The following is a 22,915-nucleotide window of genomic DNA, read 5'->3' as shown; positions in this document are numbered from 1 at the left end:
AGAAGATGAACAAAGAAGTCAGGACCACGAGGGGTGCGTACACCCACTGAGTCAGTGGAGCTGATCTATTGGGAGCTCACCAAGGCCAGCTGGAATGTGACTGAAAAAGCATGGGTTAAAACCGGACTCTGAACATGGCGAGCAATGAGGGCTGATGAGAAGCCAAGGACAATGGCACAGGGTTTTGATCCTACTTCATGTTCTGGCTTTGTGGAAGCCTAGCCAGTTTGGATGTTCACCTTCCTAGACATGGACGGAGGGGGGAGGACCCTGGACTTTCCACAGGGCAGGGAACCCAGACTGCTCTTTGGACTGGAGAGGGAAGGGGAGAGGAGTGGGGAGAGGGGAAGAAGGGTGGGAGGAGGGGGAGGGAAATGGGAGGCTGGAAGGAGGCTGAAACTTTTTTCCCCTTTCTCAATAAAAAAAAAAGCTACAGTCTGTCTACAATATAAAATAATTTCTATAAATATAATAATAGGAGACAATGACACTGTCTTGATTATTGTATCTGAGTATAGAATGTAGAAAGTTTATATGATATTAAAAGTCAGTAATTCTAGAAGTAGAATAAGAATAAATTGCAGCTATGGAAGTCACCTTGCAAAGAGTTAGAAATTAATTTGGAACTACTCTTAGGAGATTCAGTTTTCTCTTAGGGATAAGGATGAGAGTATAAATAGGAAATTCAGTTTTCTTTTTGTTAAGTAAATCCTTTTTACATTGGTAATTTTTTTTACTATGCTGTAATTATCTTAGATAACTTGATGAATAATAGCATTGGAAAATAAATTAATTCATATTCCAAATTCATATGTGTTTTACATCTGATTGAAAAACAATCACATACATTACTTTTATAGATTAAGGCACTTATGGGCAGACAAGATGACTCAGAGGGTACAGTCTCTTGCTATACAATGCTCATGGTCTTTCATCCTCAGAATCTACATTGTGGTAGGAGAAAACAGGGTCTCCAAAGTTATTCTCTGGTTTTTACATGTGAGCCATAGCATAGACTTGTGTGAATACATATATAAACAAAAGAATAATAACAGTAACTAATACAGCATTTAAAAAAAGTAATTGAAGCACTTGTCAATAGTGTGTGTCCATGTTCAACATGCAGAGTTTTCAGATTACATTAATTTAAAATTTAAGATGCTTTTTTAAACATTATGCTAGAGTAATTTTTCCTTTAAGTTCTATAATGGAAACAAATAAAAAGGTTGCTTTTAGTACTTATTTGTGTCTTAAAAGCTATTATTTCATATGTTAAATCCATTCATTGTATTATAACAAACCTATCCATAAGACTGTGAGGTGTAATTATTTACTATATTAAGTATTAAGGATATTACTAGGGTGAGTTCTTCACTTATTAAAAATTTCTTCACATTCTCTCAGGACTATTTTTTTATTTTATTAGATTGACTTTTATGTCATTTGTATTATTTTGTTTTAATTTTAGAAATTCAATTGAAATGTTTTAATATAAGGACACAAACTGACACAGGAAAACTACTAAATATAAAGCTTGTACTTGCAATTATATAAGACAAAACAGGCTTCAAACAGCACTGGAACAGATGGAAATATATCATAGCATAGTGAAAATGGTATTACTCAAGCTTCAAAATTGAATTAAGAAAAAGATAATCAAAATTTTTAGTGCAATCACTAGTATGCTTTCTCAATAGGTATTAGAACATCATCAAAAATTCACTGTGCATATTCAATATCTAAACAATAAAATTAAAAATATACCAATGATCCAAAATAGACCAAATTTCCTGTATTGACTCACACCCCTGCTTTTTCATTTTTTGTTCTCCAAAATCACCTTAGATAATGCACTTTTTATATATTCTTAAATTTCAAAAAATCCATTATTTTAATATTGTGACAGTACCTCTTACATACTTTCATTAAATTCTTTTTTTAACAGTAAGGCAGAATTCTACCACTTGTTTACATTTCAGAATTGAGAGTCATAGAGAAAAACAAAATTTAAATTGTGAAGGATTTGATTCTAGCAAGAGGTAATTATCTCTACATTTTCTAATCAGACTCTTATTATGTCTGTGATGGAGGAAGGTCATTAGTTAAATAAAAAGAAACTGCTTGGCCCTCATTGGTTAGAAGATAGGTGGGAGGAATAAACAGAACAGAACGCTGGGAGGAAGAGGAAGTGAGCTCAGACTCCACAGCTCTCCTCTCGGGAGCAGACACCTCAGAGAGATGCCATGCTCTGCTCTCCCGGGCAGATGCATGCAATGAAGCAAGCTGCCAGGTTAGACATGCTGAACCTGTCCTGGTAAGACCGGTGCTCACAGATTATTAGAGATGGGTTGATCGGGATGTGAGAATTAGCTTGTAAGGGCTAGAGCTAAAGGGCCAAGCAGTGCTTAAAAGAATACAGTTTCCGTGTAATTATTTTGGGTAAAGCTAGCCGTGGGGGCGGCCGGGTGCCGGGACGCAGCCCCGCCGCCCCTTATTACTACATGTCTGTAAAGTTTATAATATCTTTATTTACCAACACTGGGAGAGTGAACAATAGATTTAGGAACCAGCTTTAATAGCAATAAAGACTAGTGATTTAAAGGAAGAATTTTGATTGACCCTCTTCATACCCTCAAAACCATTTGAATATGTGTTCTTATCTTTTAAAATCGTAGACTTCCTTGGTCTCTTCTGTATCCTATTGTAAAAAGATGTTTGGTAGCTTTCTGTCTAGCCCACTTACTTTCCATGTCCTATTTATGTGTATGACCACAACTTCCCTCTGGTCCCATCTTATCTTCAGTATAATATTAAGAAAAATGCTTTTATATTCATTCATTTTAATTCACGCTGTAATTCTTTTTGTTTTAAAGCTGTTGATCAGCTTGTTGAATATTTTACTCCTATTTCAAGGCATTATGCAAGTGTTGCTCATGAAGTTCCGTGAAAAGAGAAGTGTTACATAATTTTAGTGATAAATTTGTAAGAAAGATATAACTAAACGTAAATACAGTAAACACATTGGTGCCCCTAATTTTTATATTGAAATACAGTGACAGAATAAAATTTAAAGGAAGATTGCAAAGTTTGACTGTCATCCTATTTAATGAACTTTTTTTTTATTATTTTTTATTGCGAAAAGAAGAAAAAAAAACATAAACAAAAAACAAGTTTCCACCTCCTCCCAGCCTCCTATTTCCCTTCCCCTCCTCCCACCCTTCTCCCCCTCCTCCCACCCTTCTCCCCCTCCCCCCACTCCTCTCCTCCTCCCTCTCCAGTCCACAGAGCAGTCCGGGTTCCCTGCCCTGTGTTAAGTGCTGGGTCCTCTCCGTCCATATCTAGGAAGGTGAACATCCAAACTGGCTAGGCTCCCACAAAGCCAGCACATTAAGTAGGATCAAAACCCCCTGCCATTGTCCTTGGTGTCTCATCAGCCCTCATTGTTCGCCATGTTCAGAGAGTCCGGTTTTATCCCATGCTTTTTCGGTCACAGTCCAGCTGGCCTTGGTGAGCTCCCCGTAGATAGATAGATAAACCCCTATCCAAACTAATCAAACGAAAGAGAGAGAACACGCAAATTAATAAGATCAGAAATGAAAAGGGGGACATAACCACAGACACAGAGGAAATTCAGAGAGTCATTAGATCTTACTACAAAAGCCTATATGCCACAAAACTGGAAAATGTAAAAGAAATGGATGCTTTTTTAGATAAATACCATTTACCAAAACTAAACCAGGACCAGGTGAACAATCTAAACAGACCTGTAAGTCGCGAAGAATTAGAAGCTGTTATCAAAAACCTCCCTACCAAAAAAAGCCCAGGACCAGATGGTTTCAATGCAGAATTCTACCAGAACTTCCAAGAAGACCTAATACCTAAACTCCTTAATGTATTCCACAATATAGAATCAGAAGGGTCATTACCAAATTCCTTTTATGAAGCCACAATTACTCTGATACCAAAACCACTCAAAGACTCAACCAGGAAAGAGAACTACAGGCCAATCTCACTCATGAATATCGACGCAAAAATCCTCAACAAAATACTGGCAAATCGAATCCAAGAACACATCCGAAAAATTATCCATTATGATCAAGTAGGCTTCATTCCTGAGATGCAGGGCTGGTTCAACATACGAAAATCTATCAATGTAATCCAGCATATAAATAAACTGAAAGAAAAAAACCATATGATCATTTCATTAGATGCTTAAAAAGCATTTGACAAAATTCAACATCCATTTATGTTAAAAGTCTTGGAGAGATAATGAACTTTTCTGGAGAATTCCTGTCATGCAATTCTTGTGTCAATAAAGTATTTTGCTTTTTCATTTTTTAAAACTGTATTTCTTTTTTAAGATTATAATATGATTGCACCATTTCTTCTTTTCTCTCCACCCTTCAAAGCTTCCATATACTTCTCCTTCCTTTGTTTCAAACAATTTTTCATTATTCGAACCTGCATGTATGCATATGTTCTTTCTAATATTGTCTAAACATGTCTTTATTGGCAGCCCTATGCTCACAACGATGGACCAGCCTCCTAATAGCTCTGCTCCACCAGGAACCTTCCAAATACCATATACATCCATGTACAAAATTTGCCTTGCCTGCCTTCTGAAGAGCAGACAATCTACATTTATTCTTCTACTATGATGAACTACATAAAATTGTATGCTTAAGAATTTTAAGCCTGTTTTGATATCAGTTCGTATTGATATCATAAGAAAATTTCGTTCAATCATTATGATTATCTACTATTTATAACAATGTCACACTTCTTTATTTTTATTTGAGATTGTAATTTAATTATATCTTTTCTTTAGCTTTCCTTCCTCAATAGGCTAACCCTCTCTTACTCACTTTCAAATTATGAGTTAATTTACTAATAGTGTGGAATGCATAGGTGTATTTATCCATACACATATATTTCTAAATATCATAGCAATTTTTATATGTTATAATTCAAATTATTGATAGATCTCTTTTTTAAGAGTTATATTTCTATTGAAACCAGGGTGAAGAAGACACCAAGAGAGTCCCAGAACTCAATTACGATAAGAACTTAAGACTTTAAAATTTTAGGTATGTATTTTGATATTCTCTGAGTTCAGGTGAGATATAGTCTTTAATATTCACCAATAATGTTTCACTGTCCCATGCAATTTATTATGTATTAAAATAATAAAAAAAACACACAGAGAATTTGGATACTGTATGTTATTATGTTCTCTTTAAATTGATTGAATGTTGAGGAAGGAGCAACAGCATCCAAAATATATTTGTTTATAAATGCTGCTGAATTAATCCAAGAGAGGTAATCTGAAAAAACTTTGACTTCAAAATTGAAGTCAAAAGGTATGTTACTTTGCAGAAGAGGTTTTATTTTGTTTCCACAGGAAATGAGAGGCTGTGGATTCATTCTGAATTAAGAAAAGTCAGGTTTTGTTTCATGCCTTAAGTAGAAAGAATGAAACTTATTTTTGGAGTATCCTTCCTTTCCAATTACATATTACATTCAATATGATACTGTGCATGTTTCTGTAATAATTACAGTTGAATTTAACATTGAAGGTTCCAAAATGCTCCAACTAACACAGGATGATGCGGGAGATATAAATGTAAAAATATCTCTGGAAAGAAATAAATGATGTGTTCATTATCTGCTAAAGCTACTTCATTCGAATGCTGTATGTAGGGCTGGGGGAGCAGCCAACTCCACTCATTTGATAGGAATCTCCAAAAAGTACAACTTTTATTACTTTTAAACTTCATGTTGTATATTAAGTTATTCACCCTGCCTAGCTATTATTTGTAGCCCCTGACCTATATCACCCTCCCAATTCCTTCTCTTCTGAAACTCCTCTGCCCTTTGCAACCATGGTTTTATTTTATTATCTGTCTTGAGTGCTCTATTCTGGAAGTTTCCTACCTGTGTTTCAGTCATATTTCCTTAGATCTCTGGTAGGTATAAATGACCATGAAACTAGGTTACCACCTTATATAATTTTCAAATAATTTTTGTCATGGGATGTGATAGACTTCATGAATAGCTGAGTGAAGACTTGTCACACTTATAAAAAAAGTAGAACTGAAACAAAAATCTATGCAGGATATTTAGGTATAGACACATCTATGTAAAATTCATTTAATACGCATCATCTGGTTTTCCTCTAGACCTATTTTACATCATGAAAGCCCAGCTTTATACTTTATCTTGTTAATGGTAACCTTTTTGTCTTTCTTAAGAAATTTGAAATAAATGGTGCCTAAAGACCAAAAAAGAAAGAAAAAAAGAAAGAAAAATCAGGTTTGATCAAGGAAGATCACCAGAGAAATTTCTGGTAGGAACAGATGGGCCAGATGTCTTAGTTCTACATCCAGAACAGATTCAAGATTTCTGCCTGAGATGATGAAGCCTCACAAGATACTCCAGTGATGACTTGATCATAATTCTAAATTTTCTTCAGGTCCCCATAATATTATCAGCACCCCCAACAAGCAGGTAGTAACCTGGTAAACTATGCCCACATTTCCAACAAATGGACTATGGGCATTTTCACTTGCTTAGAATGTTGGTTACAAGTTGTTATGGATAATGGTCAGAAGAGAAGCTAAACCAAGGATATCAGATTCAGAGTTTTTGTTTTTCTTTTTTTAAAGGGAGGAAGTGTTGTGGGATAATGGCCTGTACCCTGTCAATTATATTTTAAATAAGTGCTTATTGGCCACTTAGCCAGGCAGGAAGTAAAGATAGGGCAATGATAATTCTGGAAAGAGGGAAGGTATTTTTTGCAGTCATGATCCAGCCAGAGAAGAATCAAGATGTGGCTGCCTTTCTGAAAAAGGTACCTAGCTACGTGGCTAACACAGACAAGAATAATGGGCTAAAATATATTATAAGAGTTAATAAGAAGCTAACGGACTAATCAGTTTATAAATAATGTAGACCTCTGTGTGATTTTGGGGACTAAACAGCTGGGGGACTTGGTGGGACAGAAACCTCAGATGACAGAACTAAAGTACTGAAAACAGCCTGGCATTGGCATAAAGACAGACAGGAGGATCATTGCATTCATATCAAAGACCTGGTCTCAATTCACACAAACACCTGATTTTTTACAATGAAGCAAAAATATAAAATGGAAAAAAGAAAGCAGATTTAACAAATGGTAGTAAACTGCTAAAGCTCATTTTAACTACCAGAAGCCATATACAAATTCACCAAGCTCCATTTACAGATTCATTGCAGTACCAATCCTCATGACATTTACACAGAAATACAAAGACAATCTTAAAATCCATATGGAAGACCAAAGGATCCTAGATAGCAAAAGCAATTAAGGATTAAACAAATAATACTAATGTGATTATCAAACCTGATTTTTAGTTAAACCACAGACCCACAGAAAAGGAAAGCTTCCATTGATGATGTAAAATTTGTGAAAATTCAATCGAGCTTTTGTAAAAATCTTGTAATCTTTAAGTTGCTTTTATTTTTCTTCTAATTGATATTATTAACATATTGTGAATGTTCTATAGACTCCATAATATTTATTATATTTCTTCATATATAAGGATGGTTTTAGTTTTTTCTTTCTAATATGGTACCTTTAAATCAATTTAGCTTTATGATTGCCCACCTAAATTTCTAGAAACAGAAATAAAGTGATGAGATAAATAATTGTCCTCATCATTATCTTAAATGGAAAGTTTTTCCTGGAGGATACTATTTATATAGTAAAACAAAAAACATTTTTGGTTCAATGGAGAAAGTATTATGATCAATACATAAGATGTTATTGGAACATAAAATCTCATGTTTCAGAGAAGTCTGAATTTGTGAACAACTGGAAAAATCAATAATCACTGTTAAATCATAGGTAAAAGTTGTATTAAATACTATGAAATGGCTCTTTCTACAACTCATCATTTTAGGCTTCCAAATTTTTTGAAATAAGTAGGGGCTCCAGAGCTCCAGTTCCAACTGATCCTTATCTTCCTAGCAATCTATGTTATTATGATGATCAGAAACCTGGGCATGATCATCTTGATTCTGTTTAGCTCTTAGCTTCACACACCCATGTATTATTTATTCATCAGTCTGTCCTTTATTGACTGCTGTGAGTCCCCTGTCATTACTCCCAAAATGTTGGATAACTTTGTGAAAGAGAAAAATTTCATCCTCTACCCAGAATGCATAGCTCATGTCTACTACTTCTGTGCTTTTACTTTTGCAGAATGTCATGTGTTGGTTGTGATGGCTTTATGACAATATTTAATGTTTGGTACCTGGGTGTCTTAAAAGAGTTGTGAGACATTTGACACTAATGCCATGTCAGACAGCCTCTTACAAGTGAATCATGCCTCTGCTTTCCTATAGCAAACAGAACCCACCTGACAAAATGATGATTTAGATGGATATGTAAAAGCTAGCCAATAAGAGGTTGAAACTAATGGGCCAGGCAGTGTTTAAAGGAATACAGTTTCCTTGTAATTATTTCGGGATATAAGCTAGCCTTGCAGGCAGCTGGGTGCCAGGAAAGTAGCCCACTACTCCTAACACAACACATGTCTTGGAAAAGAGTTTTTGCTTTTTTACAGGAGATGAGAAGCTGTGCATTCATTCTTGGTTGGAAACAGCAGGTTTGTTCAAGGAAGACACCCTGAAAAGTCTCTGAAAGCAGTGGATGGCCTAGAAGATCCAATATTTTAGAACACCTCTGTTGCAGTTTCCTCTCTATTCTACATGCAGAACAATATCAAGATTGCTGGCTGACATGATCTAGTCTCACAAAATAATCAAGTTAGGACTTGTCAAACTTCCTCTAAAAAATCTAACGTAAAAAATGTGCTTTCACTCAACATAAAATAGTTTTCATTAGCACTAGGGAATAACTTCTGCAATTTGTAGGACGACATAGTATACAAATAGGGATTAATAACTCCAGGTATAAATTATTACTAATACCACTGACATAAAACTAAGTGAAGCAAAAAAAAAAAAACTAAGTGAAGAAAACATGACAGCGATGCCACTAAAATCAGGAACAAGGCATGGTTTCCCACTTTCGCTTTATCTATTCAATATAGTTCTTGAGGACATAGCTAGAATAATAAGACTACAAAAGGAGGTCAAGTGGATACGAATCAGAAAAGAAGAAGTGAAACTTTCACTATTTGCTGATGATATGATAGTTTACATAAGTGTCCCCCAAATTCCACCAAGGAACTTCTACAACTCATAAAAACTTACAGATATGCAGCAGGATACAAGATTAACTTAAAAAATCAGTTGCCCTCCTTTACAGAGATGATAAATGGGCTGAAACAGAAATCAGAGAAATATCACCCTCTACAATAGTCACAAATAGCATAAAATATCTTGGAGTAACTAGAACCAAACAGGTAGAAGAACAGTACTTCAGGAATTAAAAATCTTTGAAGAAAGAAATTGAAGAAGACACTAGAAAATGAAAGCTCTGCCATGTTTTTGGGTAGGTAGAATTAACACAGTAAAAATGCCAATCTTACCAAAAGGCAATCTACAGATTTATGCAATGCCCATCAAACTTCCAGCAAAATTCTTCACAGACCTTGAAAGAACGGTACTTACCTTCATATGGAAAAGCATAGAAGCCAGGATAGCCCAAAGATTGTACAACAAAAGAACTTCTTGAAAAATAACAGTCCCTTACTTCAAACACTTCTACAGAACTACAGTACTGAAAAAAGCCTGGTATTAGCATAAACACAGACAAGAGAACCAATGGAACCAAATCAAAGACCCAGATATTAATGTACACACCTATAAGCACATGAATTTTGACAAAGAAGCAAAAAATATAAAATATAAAATGATAGCATATTTAACAAATGGTGCTGGTATAATTGGATATTAACATGTAGAAGATTGAAAATTGATCCATATCTAATATTATGCCTAAAACACAAGTCCAAATGGATCAAAGACCTCAACATAAAGGCAATGACACTGAATGTCACAGAAGAGAAAGTGAGAAGTATACTTGCAAGCACTGGCACAGGAGAATACTCCTAAATATAATCTTACTACCACAGACAGTGAGAGAAACAATTAAGTGGAACCATATAAAACTGAAAATCTTCTGTAAAGCAAAGGACATGGTAAACAAGACAAAAGGGCAGCCTATAAAATGGAAAAATTCTTCACCAACCCTACATCAGACAGAGGACTGATCTCCAAAATATACAAAGAACACAAAAATAAATTTATCATCAAAAGAATAAATGATCCATAAGAAAAATGAAGTCCAGACCTAAAAAAAAAAGCACTCTCAAGTGAGGAATCTACAATAGGTGAGAGACACCTGAAGAAATGCTCAACATCCTTAAGCATCAGACAAATACAAATCAAAATACTGTGATATTCTATATTGCACCTGTAAGAATGGCCAAGATCAAAAACATGTTGACAACTTATACTGGAGAGGTTATGGAGTAAAGGGAATAGTCCTGCATTTCTGTAGGGAGGCCAAAATCATTTTCCCTTTGGCTAACAGTTTGGCAATATCTCTGACAACTAGAAAACAACCTTTCTCATAACCAAGCAATATAACTTTTTGGCATATACTCAAAGGATGTTCAATCATACCATGAAGACATGTGCTCAATTATGTTCATAGCAGCATTGTTTGTCAAGACCAGCAACTGGTAACAAGCTAAATGCCTCTTGTCTGAACAATGAATAAGGAAAATGTGGAACATTTACACAATGGAGTACTATACAGCATAAAAACTAATGATATCTTGAAATTTGAGGGAAAATGGATGGATCTAGAAAACATCATATTGAGTGAGGTACCCCAGTCCCAGAAAGGCAAATATTATATGTATCCATTCCTAAGTTGCTTTTAGATATAAAACAAAGAAAATCAGTCTACAGTTCACAATCCCAGAGAACCTGGGACAACAATGAGGAAACTAAGAGAGACATATATGGATCTAATCTACAAGGGAAGTAGAAAAAGAGAAGATCACCTGAGTAAACTGGGAGCCTGAGTTACATGGAAGAATGGAAAAGGAGAAGGGAGAAGGAAGGTGAGCAGAAAAAAAATGTATAGCTCAATAAAATTAAGAATAAAAATGAGGCAGACACATGCAGTGTTTCGTGGCAGGACCTCTTAAAAGAGCTGCAAGCTTTGCAGCTAAAGCTGAGTCAGGAAGCCTCTCTTAGATGAGAGTGCTTGCTTGCCTCTAACAAGCAGAGCAGACCCGAGAACACAGCGAGTCTAGTTGCCATCAAACAAATCATAGCACTTTACTCCAAATGCTCTATTCAAAAGCTCTGTCTCCCGCAGGAGCCAGACAGAGATCGCAATGGTGGCACAGCCCCAGGAAGTCGCGCTTTAAAATGACACAGAGTTTTTTCTGCTACTGTTGCCGAATCAGGAAATCTCTCTACAGCACGCCACCAACAAACAGCAAAAATCTGTGTTAAACCCTCTCTCCCTTATTTTTAAGCCTTCTCAGGTTTTTTAAGTGGGTTTACTCCATCACGTCAGGAGCCATTTGTAGTAATAACTTGCCTAAGGTGAGATGATCTTTCGGGGTTCCTGATTCATGAAAGAGTCTGCGAGACATTCTGCAGGACACAACAGATAGTGACTGAACTGACTTTTTATTTTCCAGCTTCATGGAAATGTCTGCTGGATACCATGGGCCTGAAGGCTGAAGATGGATGCCCCAACGGTACAGAGGAACCTTGGGTGACTGTCCAGGCAGCAAGATGTCTCTGTCATTTCTAGAGTTTTAAAAGTTGCTTTTTTCTTGTTTGCTTAGGTAGTATTGTATCTTTCTGGAGTCTTTGATGGAGTTAAGAATAGTTAGTTATAGTTTTCCTTAGTTATGATAAAGATTATTGTAACTTTTATGTGATAACTGTTTTGTTATATGTAATTTTGCTATGTTAAAGTTAAACCTTTTTTTTTTTTTATTTAAACCGAAAAAGGGGAAATGATGGAAGAAGGTCATTGGTTAAATAAAAAGAAACTGCTTGGCCCTCATTGGTTAGAAGATAGGTGGGAGGAGTAAACAGAACAGAACACTGTGAGGAAGTAGAAGTGAGCTCAGACTCCACAGCTCTCCTCTCGGGAGCAGACACTTCAGAGAGACACTAGGCTCCCAGCTCCCAGGCAGACACATGTGATGAAGCAACCCACCAGGATAGACATGCTGAACCTTTCCCGGTGCTCACAGATTATTAGAGATGGGTTGATCGGGATGTGAGAATTAGCCTGTAAGGGCCACAGCTAAAGGGTCAAGCAGTGTTTAAATGAATACAGTTTATGTGTTGTTATTTCGGAGCATAAGCTAGTCAGGCTGCCTGGGTGCTGGGGATGCAGCCTTGCCGCTCATATTACTACAGAGATGGACACTTTATACTCATAACAAGAACAATTCATCAGGATAAAGTCTCAATTCTGAATATCTATGCCCCTAATATAAAAGAATCCACTTATGTAAAAGAAATATTACTAGAACTTAAGGCAGACATCAAACCACACACACTAGTAGTAGGAAACTTCAATACACCTCTCTCACCAATGGACAGATCAATCAGACAGAAACCTAATAGAGAATTAGGAGAATTATTGGAGGTAATTAAGCAAATGGTCTTAACAGACATTTATTGAACACTCCACCCAAATAGGAAAGAATATGCCTTCTTCTCTGCAGCTCATGGAAACTTCTCGAAAATTGATTACATACTCGGTAACAAAGGAAACCTCCACAGATACAAAAAAAATCAGTGTCCACCTGTGTCTTATCAGATCACCATGGATTAAAGCTAGAAGGCAATAACAATGCTCCCCCCAGAAAGCCGATATAGTCATGGAAACTGAACAGTCAACTACTGAACCCCACCTGGGCCAAGGAAGAAATTAAGAAATTAAAGTCTTCCTTGAATTTAATGAAAATAAAGAGACAACATACTCAAACCTATGGGACATGATGAAAGCAGTGTTAAGAGGAAAGTTCATAGCACTAAGTGCCCACTTAAAGAAAATGGAGAAAGCATTATTCATTGGGGATTAAACAACACACCTGAAAGCTCCAGAAAATAAAAATGCCGACGCGCCCAGGAGTAGAAGACTTGAAATAATCAAACTGAGGGCTGAAATCAAGAAAATAGAAACACAGAAAACACTCCAAAGAATCAATGAAACAAAAAGTTGGTTCTTGGAGAAAATCAACAAGATTGACAAACCCTTATCTAAACTAATTAAACGACAGAGAGAGAACACACAAACAAATAAGATCAGAAATGAAAAGGGGGACATAACCCCCCATAACAGAGGAAATTCAGAGAATCATTAGATCTTTCTACAAAAGCCTGAATGCCATAAAACTGGAAAATACAAAAGAAATGGACATTTTTTTAGATAAAATACCATATACCAAAGTTAAACCAGGACCAGGTGAATGATCTAAATAGACCTGTAAGTCACGAAGAATTAGAAACTGTTATCAAAAATCTCCCTTCCAAAAAAAAAAAAAAGCCCAGGATGGTTTCAATGCAGAATTCTACCAGAACGTCCAAGAAGAACTAATACCTACACTCCTTGTATTTCACAATATAGAAACAGAAGAGTCATTGCCAAATTCCTTTTATGAAGCTACAGCTACCCTGATATCAAAACCACACAAAGACCCAACCAAGAAAAAGAATTACAGGCCTATCTCACTCATGAACGTCGATGCAAAAATTCTCAATAAAATACTGGCAAACTGACTCCAAGAACACATTAGAAAAATTATCCATTATGATAAAGTAGGCTTCATCCCAGCGTTGGAAGGCTGGTTCAACATATGAAAATCTATCAATGTAATCCACCGTATAAATAAACTGAAAGAAAAAAATCATGTGATCATCTAATTAGATGCTGAAAAAGCATTTGACAAAATTGAACACCCCTTTTATGATAAAGGTCTGGAGAGATTAGGAATACAAGGGTCATTCCTAAATATAATAAGAGCTATCTACAGCAAGCCGACAGCTAACATTAAATTAAACGGAGAAAAACTAAAATCCATCCCACTAAAATCAGGAACACGACAAGGCTGTCCACCCTCTTCGTACCTCTTCAATATAGTGCTTGAAGTTCTAGCAATAGCAATAAGACAACATAAGAGGATTAGGGGATTCGTATTGGAAAGGAAGAAGGTAAACATTCGTTATTTGCAGATGATATGATAGTGTACATAAGCGACTCCAAAAACTCTACCAAAGAACTCTTATAGCTGATAAACACCTTTACTAATGTGGCAGGATACAATATCAACTCCAAAAAATTAGTTGCCTTCCTATACACTTAGGATAAGGAAGCAGAGAGGGAAATCAGTGAAGCATCACCTTTCACGATAGCCACAAATAGCATAAAATATCTTGGGGTAACTCTGACCAAGAAAGTGAAAGATCTATTCGACAAGAACTTTAATTCTTTGAAGAACGAAATTGAAGAGGATACCAGAAAATGGAAGGATATCCCTTGCTCTTGGATTGGGAGGATAAACATAGTAAAAATAGCAATTCTACCAAAAGCAATCTATAGATTCAATGCAATCCCAATCAAAATTCTTCACAGGCCTGGAGAAGACAATAATCAACTTTATATGGAAAAACAAAAAAACCCAGGATAGCCAAAACAATCTTATACAATAAAGGATTGTCTGGAGGCATTACCATCCCTGACTTCAAACTCTATTACAGAGCTACAGTAATGAAAACAGCTTGGTATTGGCATAAAAACAGAGGAGTCGACCAATGGAATCGAATAGAAGACCCAGACTTTAACCCACAAACCTATGAACACCTGATTTTCGATAAAGGAGCTAAAAGTATACATTGGAAAAAAGAGAGCATCTTCAAAAAATTGTGCTGGCATAACTGGATTTCAATCTGTAGAAGAATGAAAATAGATCCATATCTATCACCGTGCACAAAACTCAAGACCAAATGGATTAAATACATCAATATCAGTCTATGACACGCTGAGTCATGTAGTAAACCCTTTGTCCATATATCTTTATGTTCAAGTGTTCATTGCAAAGAGTCATTGGTCTGCCTCATGTATCTTTTTAATATAGAGCTATGGTATCTTCCTTTCTTACCATTCTGAGTTTCAGACTCAAACCTTTTTCTTTCACTGTATCATATATTTTTATCATTATTCATTAGGGAAAAAGATAAAACTGGAAAATTGTTTTCTGAATAAAGATCATGTCCCATTCATTAAATTATGAATAATTTTGAATAAAAAATTGAGTATAGTTATGAGACCATCAATTATTAACTGTTCTTACTTATCTTTACTAAATTCAGGTGTTGTATTATTTAAAGGAAGAATACCATGTTTTACTCTGAATGTTCTTGCTGTGGTTTTATCCAATTAGATGTTAAGGAAAAAAATCACACACAAGCCAGAGGTTAGTCTGCTCTTCTGAGGTTCATTCTCGGTAAGTGAACCTAAGTTTATGTCCAGTTGTCAGCTGAAACCAACTGTGAGAGTCTATAACAGAGTGAGTGCACTGCTTTCTGATTTTGCTTTTAGAAAACAATATTTAAATCATCAAGAAGCCATGAATTTAATTACATAATTCCACAATAAAAAATAATAATATAAAACAATAGTTAAAAAGAGGGGCAGAAAAAGTAATTCATTTGCTTGAGTACTTGTATTACAAGCAACGGGATTCAAGTTAGATCTCAAAAATCTTTTATAAAATCTAGGTATGAATACTGACAAATCCAAAAAAACTGGGAGGTAGAAATTTGTATACTGCTAGGACAAGCTAGTCACACAGACTAGCTACTTGACTAATTCCAGGCCAGTAAGAGATCTTGCATCCAAAAATGTGGACAGTCTGAGGAACACGAAAATTGGTCCTTTGCCCTTCAAATACTCATGCATACACATGAACATGCAACTTCTTTACATACGTAGATATACACAGACAAATCAATAAGAATTCCTCATACATTGTTGATTGACTGCTTATAATCCTACCTACTTGGGTACATGAGGCATGAGTCCTCAAGTATACAAATTGTTGAGTTGGAATATAGCAACCTTTTAAATTCTCTAAGAGCTTCTCAATAAGATATGTCAGACTATCTTCTGATATGACCAGCTCATTATGTGTGCTGGAAATGACAGCACTAGTAGTTATAAGATATGCAGAAACTTCAATTCTATTGAGATTTCATTTATCAAAATATTGGTTTTAATTTAGGTGGCATCTCTAAGTAAATCTTTACCACCAATGGAGGTTGTTTTTGATAACAGTAAAGGATTATCATGTTGCGAAATGGCATTTGTTTTCCGTTCGAGGGTTTATCCCTGAGAGTCGAAGTCCTTGGAGACTCTATGATCGTTTTATTTGGTGTTGGCGTATATAATTCTAAGGTGAACCTTCAGAGTATAGGAGGCAAAACTGCTCAGGTGATTGCAAAAGGTGAGACTGTTGCCAACTCTAGAGACCAGAAACTCTTAGGGTTGTTAACCTGTCATTACATCAACATCAAATGTAGTTCTGAGCAAAGTACAGGGCCATGGTACCACAGCAGTGATTTCCGCACAGTACTGAGTACAACAGTATTAGAGCGTTTGTGAGTGGGAAGTATAATTTGTGCTGAGAATGTTAGAGAAAAAGAGAGTGATCATGAGTATAGAGGTACCACTGTGAAAATCTGTACTCTACTACTAACTTGATTCATTTATTTAGTTATTAACAGAGTATATTTTTCAGTAGGGAGGGCTAGTCAGTTCAATTTATGAAGACTCTAAGGGAAGTAAATATTTGCCAAATAAATGGTGTGCATATTGGAATAGTCTGTCGACATCACTGTCTGAATACATTTTATGCCCAGGAATAAGTTCCTATTTCTTCATTTCAATTAATATTAACATACTTAAATACCTTAGATGTCACACACTAATAGAACCTCTCTCTATTGTTGTCTTTAACATATAATAAAGTCCAAAGACATCGTCACATTATGTAAGAAAACATATATTTTGGATCATTTTTGATCTGTCATTGTACCTCGTTAGGGGGACATCTATTATTATCTTTATCAGACAGATGAAATGCATCCATGTATAACAGTGTTTCCAAATTCTTGAATACATAGATATTTGTGTCATAATTATTGCTTGATGAGATAAGTAGAGGAGCCATTGTTTCTGATGGTAACCACTAAGTTTTCCACAGGAGAATGAGGACTTAACACAGCTCCTCAGCACATGTTGAATTTTTCCTGATATTGTAATTGCATGCCTTTGAACTGGAATGTATATTGCATATCTTATTTAAATTATTGTCAAAGTTCAATTGTTGTTTATATATAAATGATGCTCCAGATGTTCATTTCCCTATGCATCATAGAATGATGTGTGGACTACTTGATCTAGTAAGGATTTATATTTTGGTGTTTTCATATGAGCTGCATTAAATCATTTATCTTGCACATTAAGATATATTTTACCCCATCATTTATATACATCCCAGTAAGTCTTAAATTTTTTTAAGAAATTTATTTGTCTTTGTATACATTTCCATGGTTATTTTTGTCTTTGAATTAATTTTGAAGGCATGCTGGCCACAAGAAGTACACCTTACCCAGGGAAATGTGTAATATTTGGCTCAAGTTTAACTCCAAAAGAAAAACTTTCATAGTGTTAGACTCCATAAAACCTTCTTAATCTGTGATTCCTATTATAATCATGGTAACTCAGGCAATTAACTTCAATGACAAGATTAGACCTTTCTTCTGCATTACAAAATGCATAGCCCCATTAGACTAGCTTTGGTTATGCAACTTAAAACAACTAAATTTAGATATAACATATTTTACATTTAATATTCATTCTGATGATCACTGGGGACCATAGGTGCTTTGTAGGCAAAAGAAATTTTTAGAGAACCATATTGAATCTAAAGACATTTGAATAATTATATAGGAAAAACATGTTATGAAAGATGAAAATATAAAATAAATAGCATCATATTCATTACCTCAAAAGAGGTGATGTCTTCTCAAATTTTATGATTGTTCATTAGCTCAAATTTTTGCTTATTGAACATTATTACCATGAGTTTGGTACATATTTGTACTGAGCCTAAGAATATCAGTATGCAGTATTAATTACTTAAATTACAAATTTACTGCCTTTACCTGTCATCTTTATTTTACCTGCAAATTTCATCACATATTTGGAGTCGAATTCCACTAAATAATACAAAACTCAGGAATTAGGTGGTGAGTTCTTTAAATCAGAGTGGATTTAACTTTACCTTTACTTCTGCAATGACATGAGGACATTGTCATTACCTTTGTAATTCAGAAATATTTAGATGGAAATGGAGAATGAGAGAAAGTGAAGGGAAAGCAAAAAATGGATGGGGAAAAATGCTAGAAACTGTCTTGGAAGCATATATTTAGACTAATTTTACTTATTTTAATGCCTCACAAATGCATAAACATTTTGTATTTTTATGACTGTATAATTTTATTCTTATACTTTATGAAGTACAGATCTCTACAAGCTTCCCAAATTGATTCATAATCATCTAGTTTAGCATGGAGTAAAAGTTCTATAATTAACTAAGTTTAAGAGTTGTATATATAATTTTGTATATGTTTAGTGGTTGTATAAGCGACTAGTCTATCTATAATATAACATAACTTCCAAATATAAAGACGAGAGACGAGGTAATAGCACTGTCTTAACTGGTGTAATTGATTAATATTGTAGGTGAGTCTAGAATATGGAAAGTTGATATAATGCTAATATTCAATAAATCTTGAAATAGAATACGAACAAATTATTTATAACTGTGGATGTTACTTTGTGAAAAGTCAAAAAAAAATTGGAGCTGCTCTGTGGAGAATCAGCTTTCTCTTGGGACTAAGCCTAACACTATAAAAAAAAAAGTACAGCAAGGTTTATTCTCTTCATATACATGTTTTATTTTAGCATTGGTAAATTTTAATATTATTGAAATTATTTTATTAAATTTTGATGAATAACAAGTAGAAAATTAAATTAATTCAGTTTTACATCTGATTGAAAAGTTACTACATACATTATTCTCTTAGAAATTAGAGTACTTACTGGACAGACAAGATGACTCAGAGGGTAAACGCACTTGCAAGCAATGCTGATAACCTGCATTCAGTCCTCTGAATCTACGTGGTTGAAGGATTAAAGAAACTTTCCAAAGCTATTCTGTTGCCTTCACATGTGTGCCGTGGCATACACGAATGCACATGCATACCATTTAAACAAACCCAATTAATAATCATAATAAATATACTATTTATAAATAAAATGAAAATACTTGCTAATACACTATGTGAATGTTACATACAGAGAGATTCAAGAAGAAAGTTTTGTACTGAAAGTTACATATCTCCAGAGTTTTCAGATTCTCTTATTGTTACTTTTTAAGACACACATTTTTTAACATTATTCTATAATTATTTTAACTGTCAATTCTTAAGTCATCCAAAGTAGGCAAAGGTTGCTTATGTACTACAATAGTCTCTTAAAAGCTATGACTTTATATGTGAAATCCTTTCATTGGATTATGAGAATCCTCTGCACATCTCTTTGAGCCTTAGTGCGTTTGTTTTTTCGTTGGTTTGTTTTTCTCTTTTTACCATGTCGAGTATTAAAACATTTCTATGGTGATTTCTTCTCTTATCAGAATTTTCTTGAGGTTCTTTCAGAACTGTGTAAAAGACTCAGATTATAAGAACTGTCTATGTTATTTTAGTTTGATTTTACCTATTTTGTGCTAACTTGTTCATAATTTATTTTATTTACTTTTTAAAATATTCAATATTCAATTAAAATATACTTTAATATAAGGACACATGTTAATAAAATAAAAATATGGTGATAATTGACATAGCAAAATTAGCAAATACAAAGCTTTTGGTGATGCCTTTTTGTAATATAAAACAGGCTTCAAACAGTAGTTTGGCAAAGAGAAACTACATCATAGCTCAATGAGAAAGAATGTGACTCAAGTATTAATAATTAAAGTAATCAGAATTTTTGTGTAGGATTATAGTGCTTTGCTCAATAGATAATATAACAGCAGCAAATATGTTATTGTGCACATGGAATATCTATACAAAATAATTAAAAAATAAAAAACTAAAATATTCATAATCAAATGCAGTCCATTCATGGGCATCAAGATCAAGAGGTTCTTAGTATGACAATGTTGTCATATAGGAGTTTCATCTTGTGGAACACAGAATTATTCAATATTCCTATATGTTCATGCCACTAATGTAACAATTAGATTGTTTTGCAGTCCATATGTTTGTAAAGCTCACAAGGTGCCAAGCTGGATAAAATTTTTGAGCATTTTTTTCTTCTGGTAATGTCTGAGATTATGCCCAGTACTGTGAAAGCTAGCCAATAAGAATGACACTTCCAGGCCAGTAATATCCTGATATCTCCAAGTTCTGTTACCAAGTACAGGGTACCTTCAGCAACAAGGTCTTTCCACTGAGCTCTACAAAGACCAATAGCATCGATAAGAGCCTGTGATTTTTCCAGTAGTTATTGAGATCTCACTGGCTAACAACTCCATATTCAAATGATGGAACCCAGTAACACAAAGTAGTCAATGAATCCAAGGGAACAAAGTAGTTAAGACATAAAAGGATATATTTCTTAAGTGATATATTCAGGTGGAGTTTCATGGGATACTTTTAGCAGATGAAAAGGCTAAAATGAATTATTTGAAGTACTGACTAAAGCTTTGTTTAAAAATTTACCCTGAAAGATGGGAATAAATAGGCAAAGATTGTGAATTTAAGGCCAGTCTGGGAGCCCTTGTCTTAAATAAACAGTATTATCCATAGAGTAGAAAACATTCATGTAAAAATATAATGAGAGCTATAATTTGACATAACAAACAAAATGAAAAATTTTAACTAAGAAAATCAGCATAGATGTGTAAGCTTATTTATTAATTAATTTTTTCCAATGCTTTTATTTATCTGCTATTATTGAGTTTGCTATTTATGTCTTTTCATAATGTTTTTAAGTTACCACATATAAAGTATTTTCTACCAAAAAAGAGGTGCTATTACTAAGATATGACAAATACTTGAAACACTCAATAAGGGGTGCTAGAATAGTTTGCAGTCGGTAGGAAATGGGTACATATACACAGAGTTCTTATGACAAAATCACAAGTATGCAACCATCTGATTGATTATTCTTTGTGTTCCTCTTTTTTCCAGGACTACAAAATCTCTGACTACTTGGGTAAACAATAGTTTGACAGTTGATTGAAGATATCTAAAAATTTGAATTGTTTCAAAATTTACTGATTGATAGGAGAATGGACACTCACATTTTTCTTCTATATAAAATTTTCTTCTCATGTCAAGTTTCCAGAAGAGAATGGAACAAGTAAATCAATCCTCATTGACTGAATTCATCCTTGATGGGTTAACAGATATTCCAGAACTTCAATTGCCCATTTTTTTCATCTTTCTGGGAGTCTATTTGGTTACAGTTGTTGGAAATCTAGGCATGATCATCTTGATTGTGTTTAGTTCTCAGCTTCACACACCCATGTATTATTTACTCAGCAGTCTGTCCTTTATTGACTGCTGTCAGTCGACTGTCATTACTCCCAAAATGCTGGTGAACTTTGTGACAGAGAAGAATGTCATCTCCTACCCAGAATGCATGGCTCAGTTCTACTTTTTCTGTGTTTTTGCAGTTGCAGAATGTTACATGTTGGCTGTAATGGCATATGACCGCTATGTAGCTATCTCTAAACCATTGCTTTACAATGTAACCATGTCTTATCAAGTCTGTTTGTTGATGATTGCTGGGGTATTTGGTATGGGATTTCTTAGTTCCACAGCTTATGGTAGCTTCATGATAAGATTGCTTTTCTGTAAGGCTAATATAATAAGGCATTATTTCTGTGATTATTTCCCATTACTAGAGCTCTCTTGCTCTAGTACTTTTATCAATGAAGCACTATTATGGTCCCTTGGTTCATTTAACATTTTTTTACCAGCTGTGACCATTCTTAGTTCTTACATCTTCATCATTGTCAGCATCCTCCACATTCAATCCACTGGGGGAAGACGCAAGGCCTTTAGCACCTGCAGCTCCCACATCTTGGCTGTTGCTATTTTCTATGGTTCTTTAGCATTCATGTATCTTCAGCCACCATCAGTGAGCTCCCTGGGACAAAGTAAATTGTCATCTGTATTTTATACCATTGTTGTGCCTATGTTGAATCCTATGATCTACAGCCTGAGAAATAAAGATGTCAAAGTTGCCCTCAAAAAATTAATACAAAAGGTAAATGTCCACACAACAAAGAATGACTTTTATTAGTTATTCAGTATAACTTCTGCAATACATTGGAAGATATAGCCTACATACAGGATTAGTAACATTAGAACAGAGATGATTTTAGCACATGGTATTTGGAAGAAATGTACCAAAGGTAAAAGTGGATTCTCACCTTCATACCATGGAGAAGTGCTACTCCTTTGTATAATAGAGCTTATTCAATAGTATCCTACATCACCTGCTAAAATTTCCTAACCTTTTTTTTTGGTTGATTATTATATCATATATGAACCAAGCTCTGCCTAAACAAACCAAATTTAACTTTAATAAGATGGATATACATAAATTTCTGCAATCTTCCTTTGAGGCCTCAATGATTTGTAGAGGTCTTCTTGTTCAATTAGCAAATGACTCAAAAATACTTTGAATAATTTCATAAATGAAGCCACTTAAACAAAATAAGTTATGAAATAGGAATATGATGTAATTTTGATTATTGAAAATTATACAGCACTATATTAG

General features: G+C 34.6%; 1 protein-coding gene across 1 annotated transcript; it reads left to right on the top strand.

Moving 5' to 3' along the window:
* The first annotated feature begins 21,475 nt into the window (after nt 1-21,475).
* Nucleotides 21,476-22,435, top strand: LOC121451404 (olfactory receptor 150-like). The gene has a single exon (XM_041656855.1). It carries the CDS (start codon nt 21,479-21,481, stop codon nt 22,433-22,435), a length of 957 nt encoding a protein of 318 aa, XP_041512789.1. The 5' UTR covers nt 21,476-21,478.
* The last annotated feature ends 480 nt before the right edge of the window (nt 22,436-22,915 follow it).

This window comes from Microtus oregoni, unplaced genomic scaffold (assembly GCF_018167655.1).
Source record: "Microtus oregoni isolate MIOR12 unplaced genomic scaffold, Mior012 000008F_ref0000371, whole genome shotgun sequence".
NCBI lineage: Eukaryota > Metazoa > Chordata > Mammalia > Rodentia > Cricetidae > Microtus > Microtus oregoni.
The sequence above is the reverse complement of the archived record's forward strand: the minus strand, read 5'-3'. Positions and strand labels throughout refer to the sequence as shown.

Bases quoted from the DNA above. Each gene is read 5' to 3' on its own strand.
- LOC121451404 (XM_041656855.1), top strand. From the start codon at position 21,479: ATGGAACAAGTAAATCAATCCTCATTGACTGAATTCATCCTTGATGGG.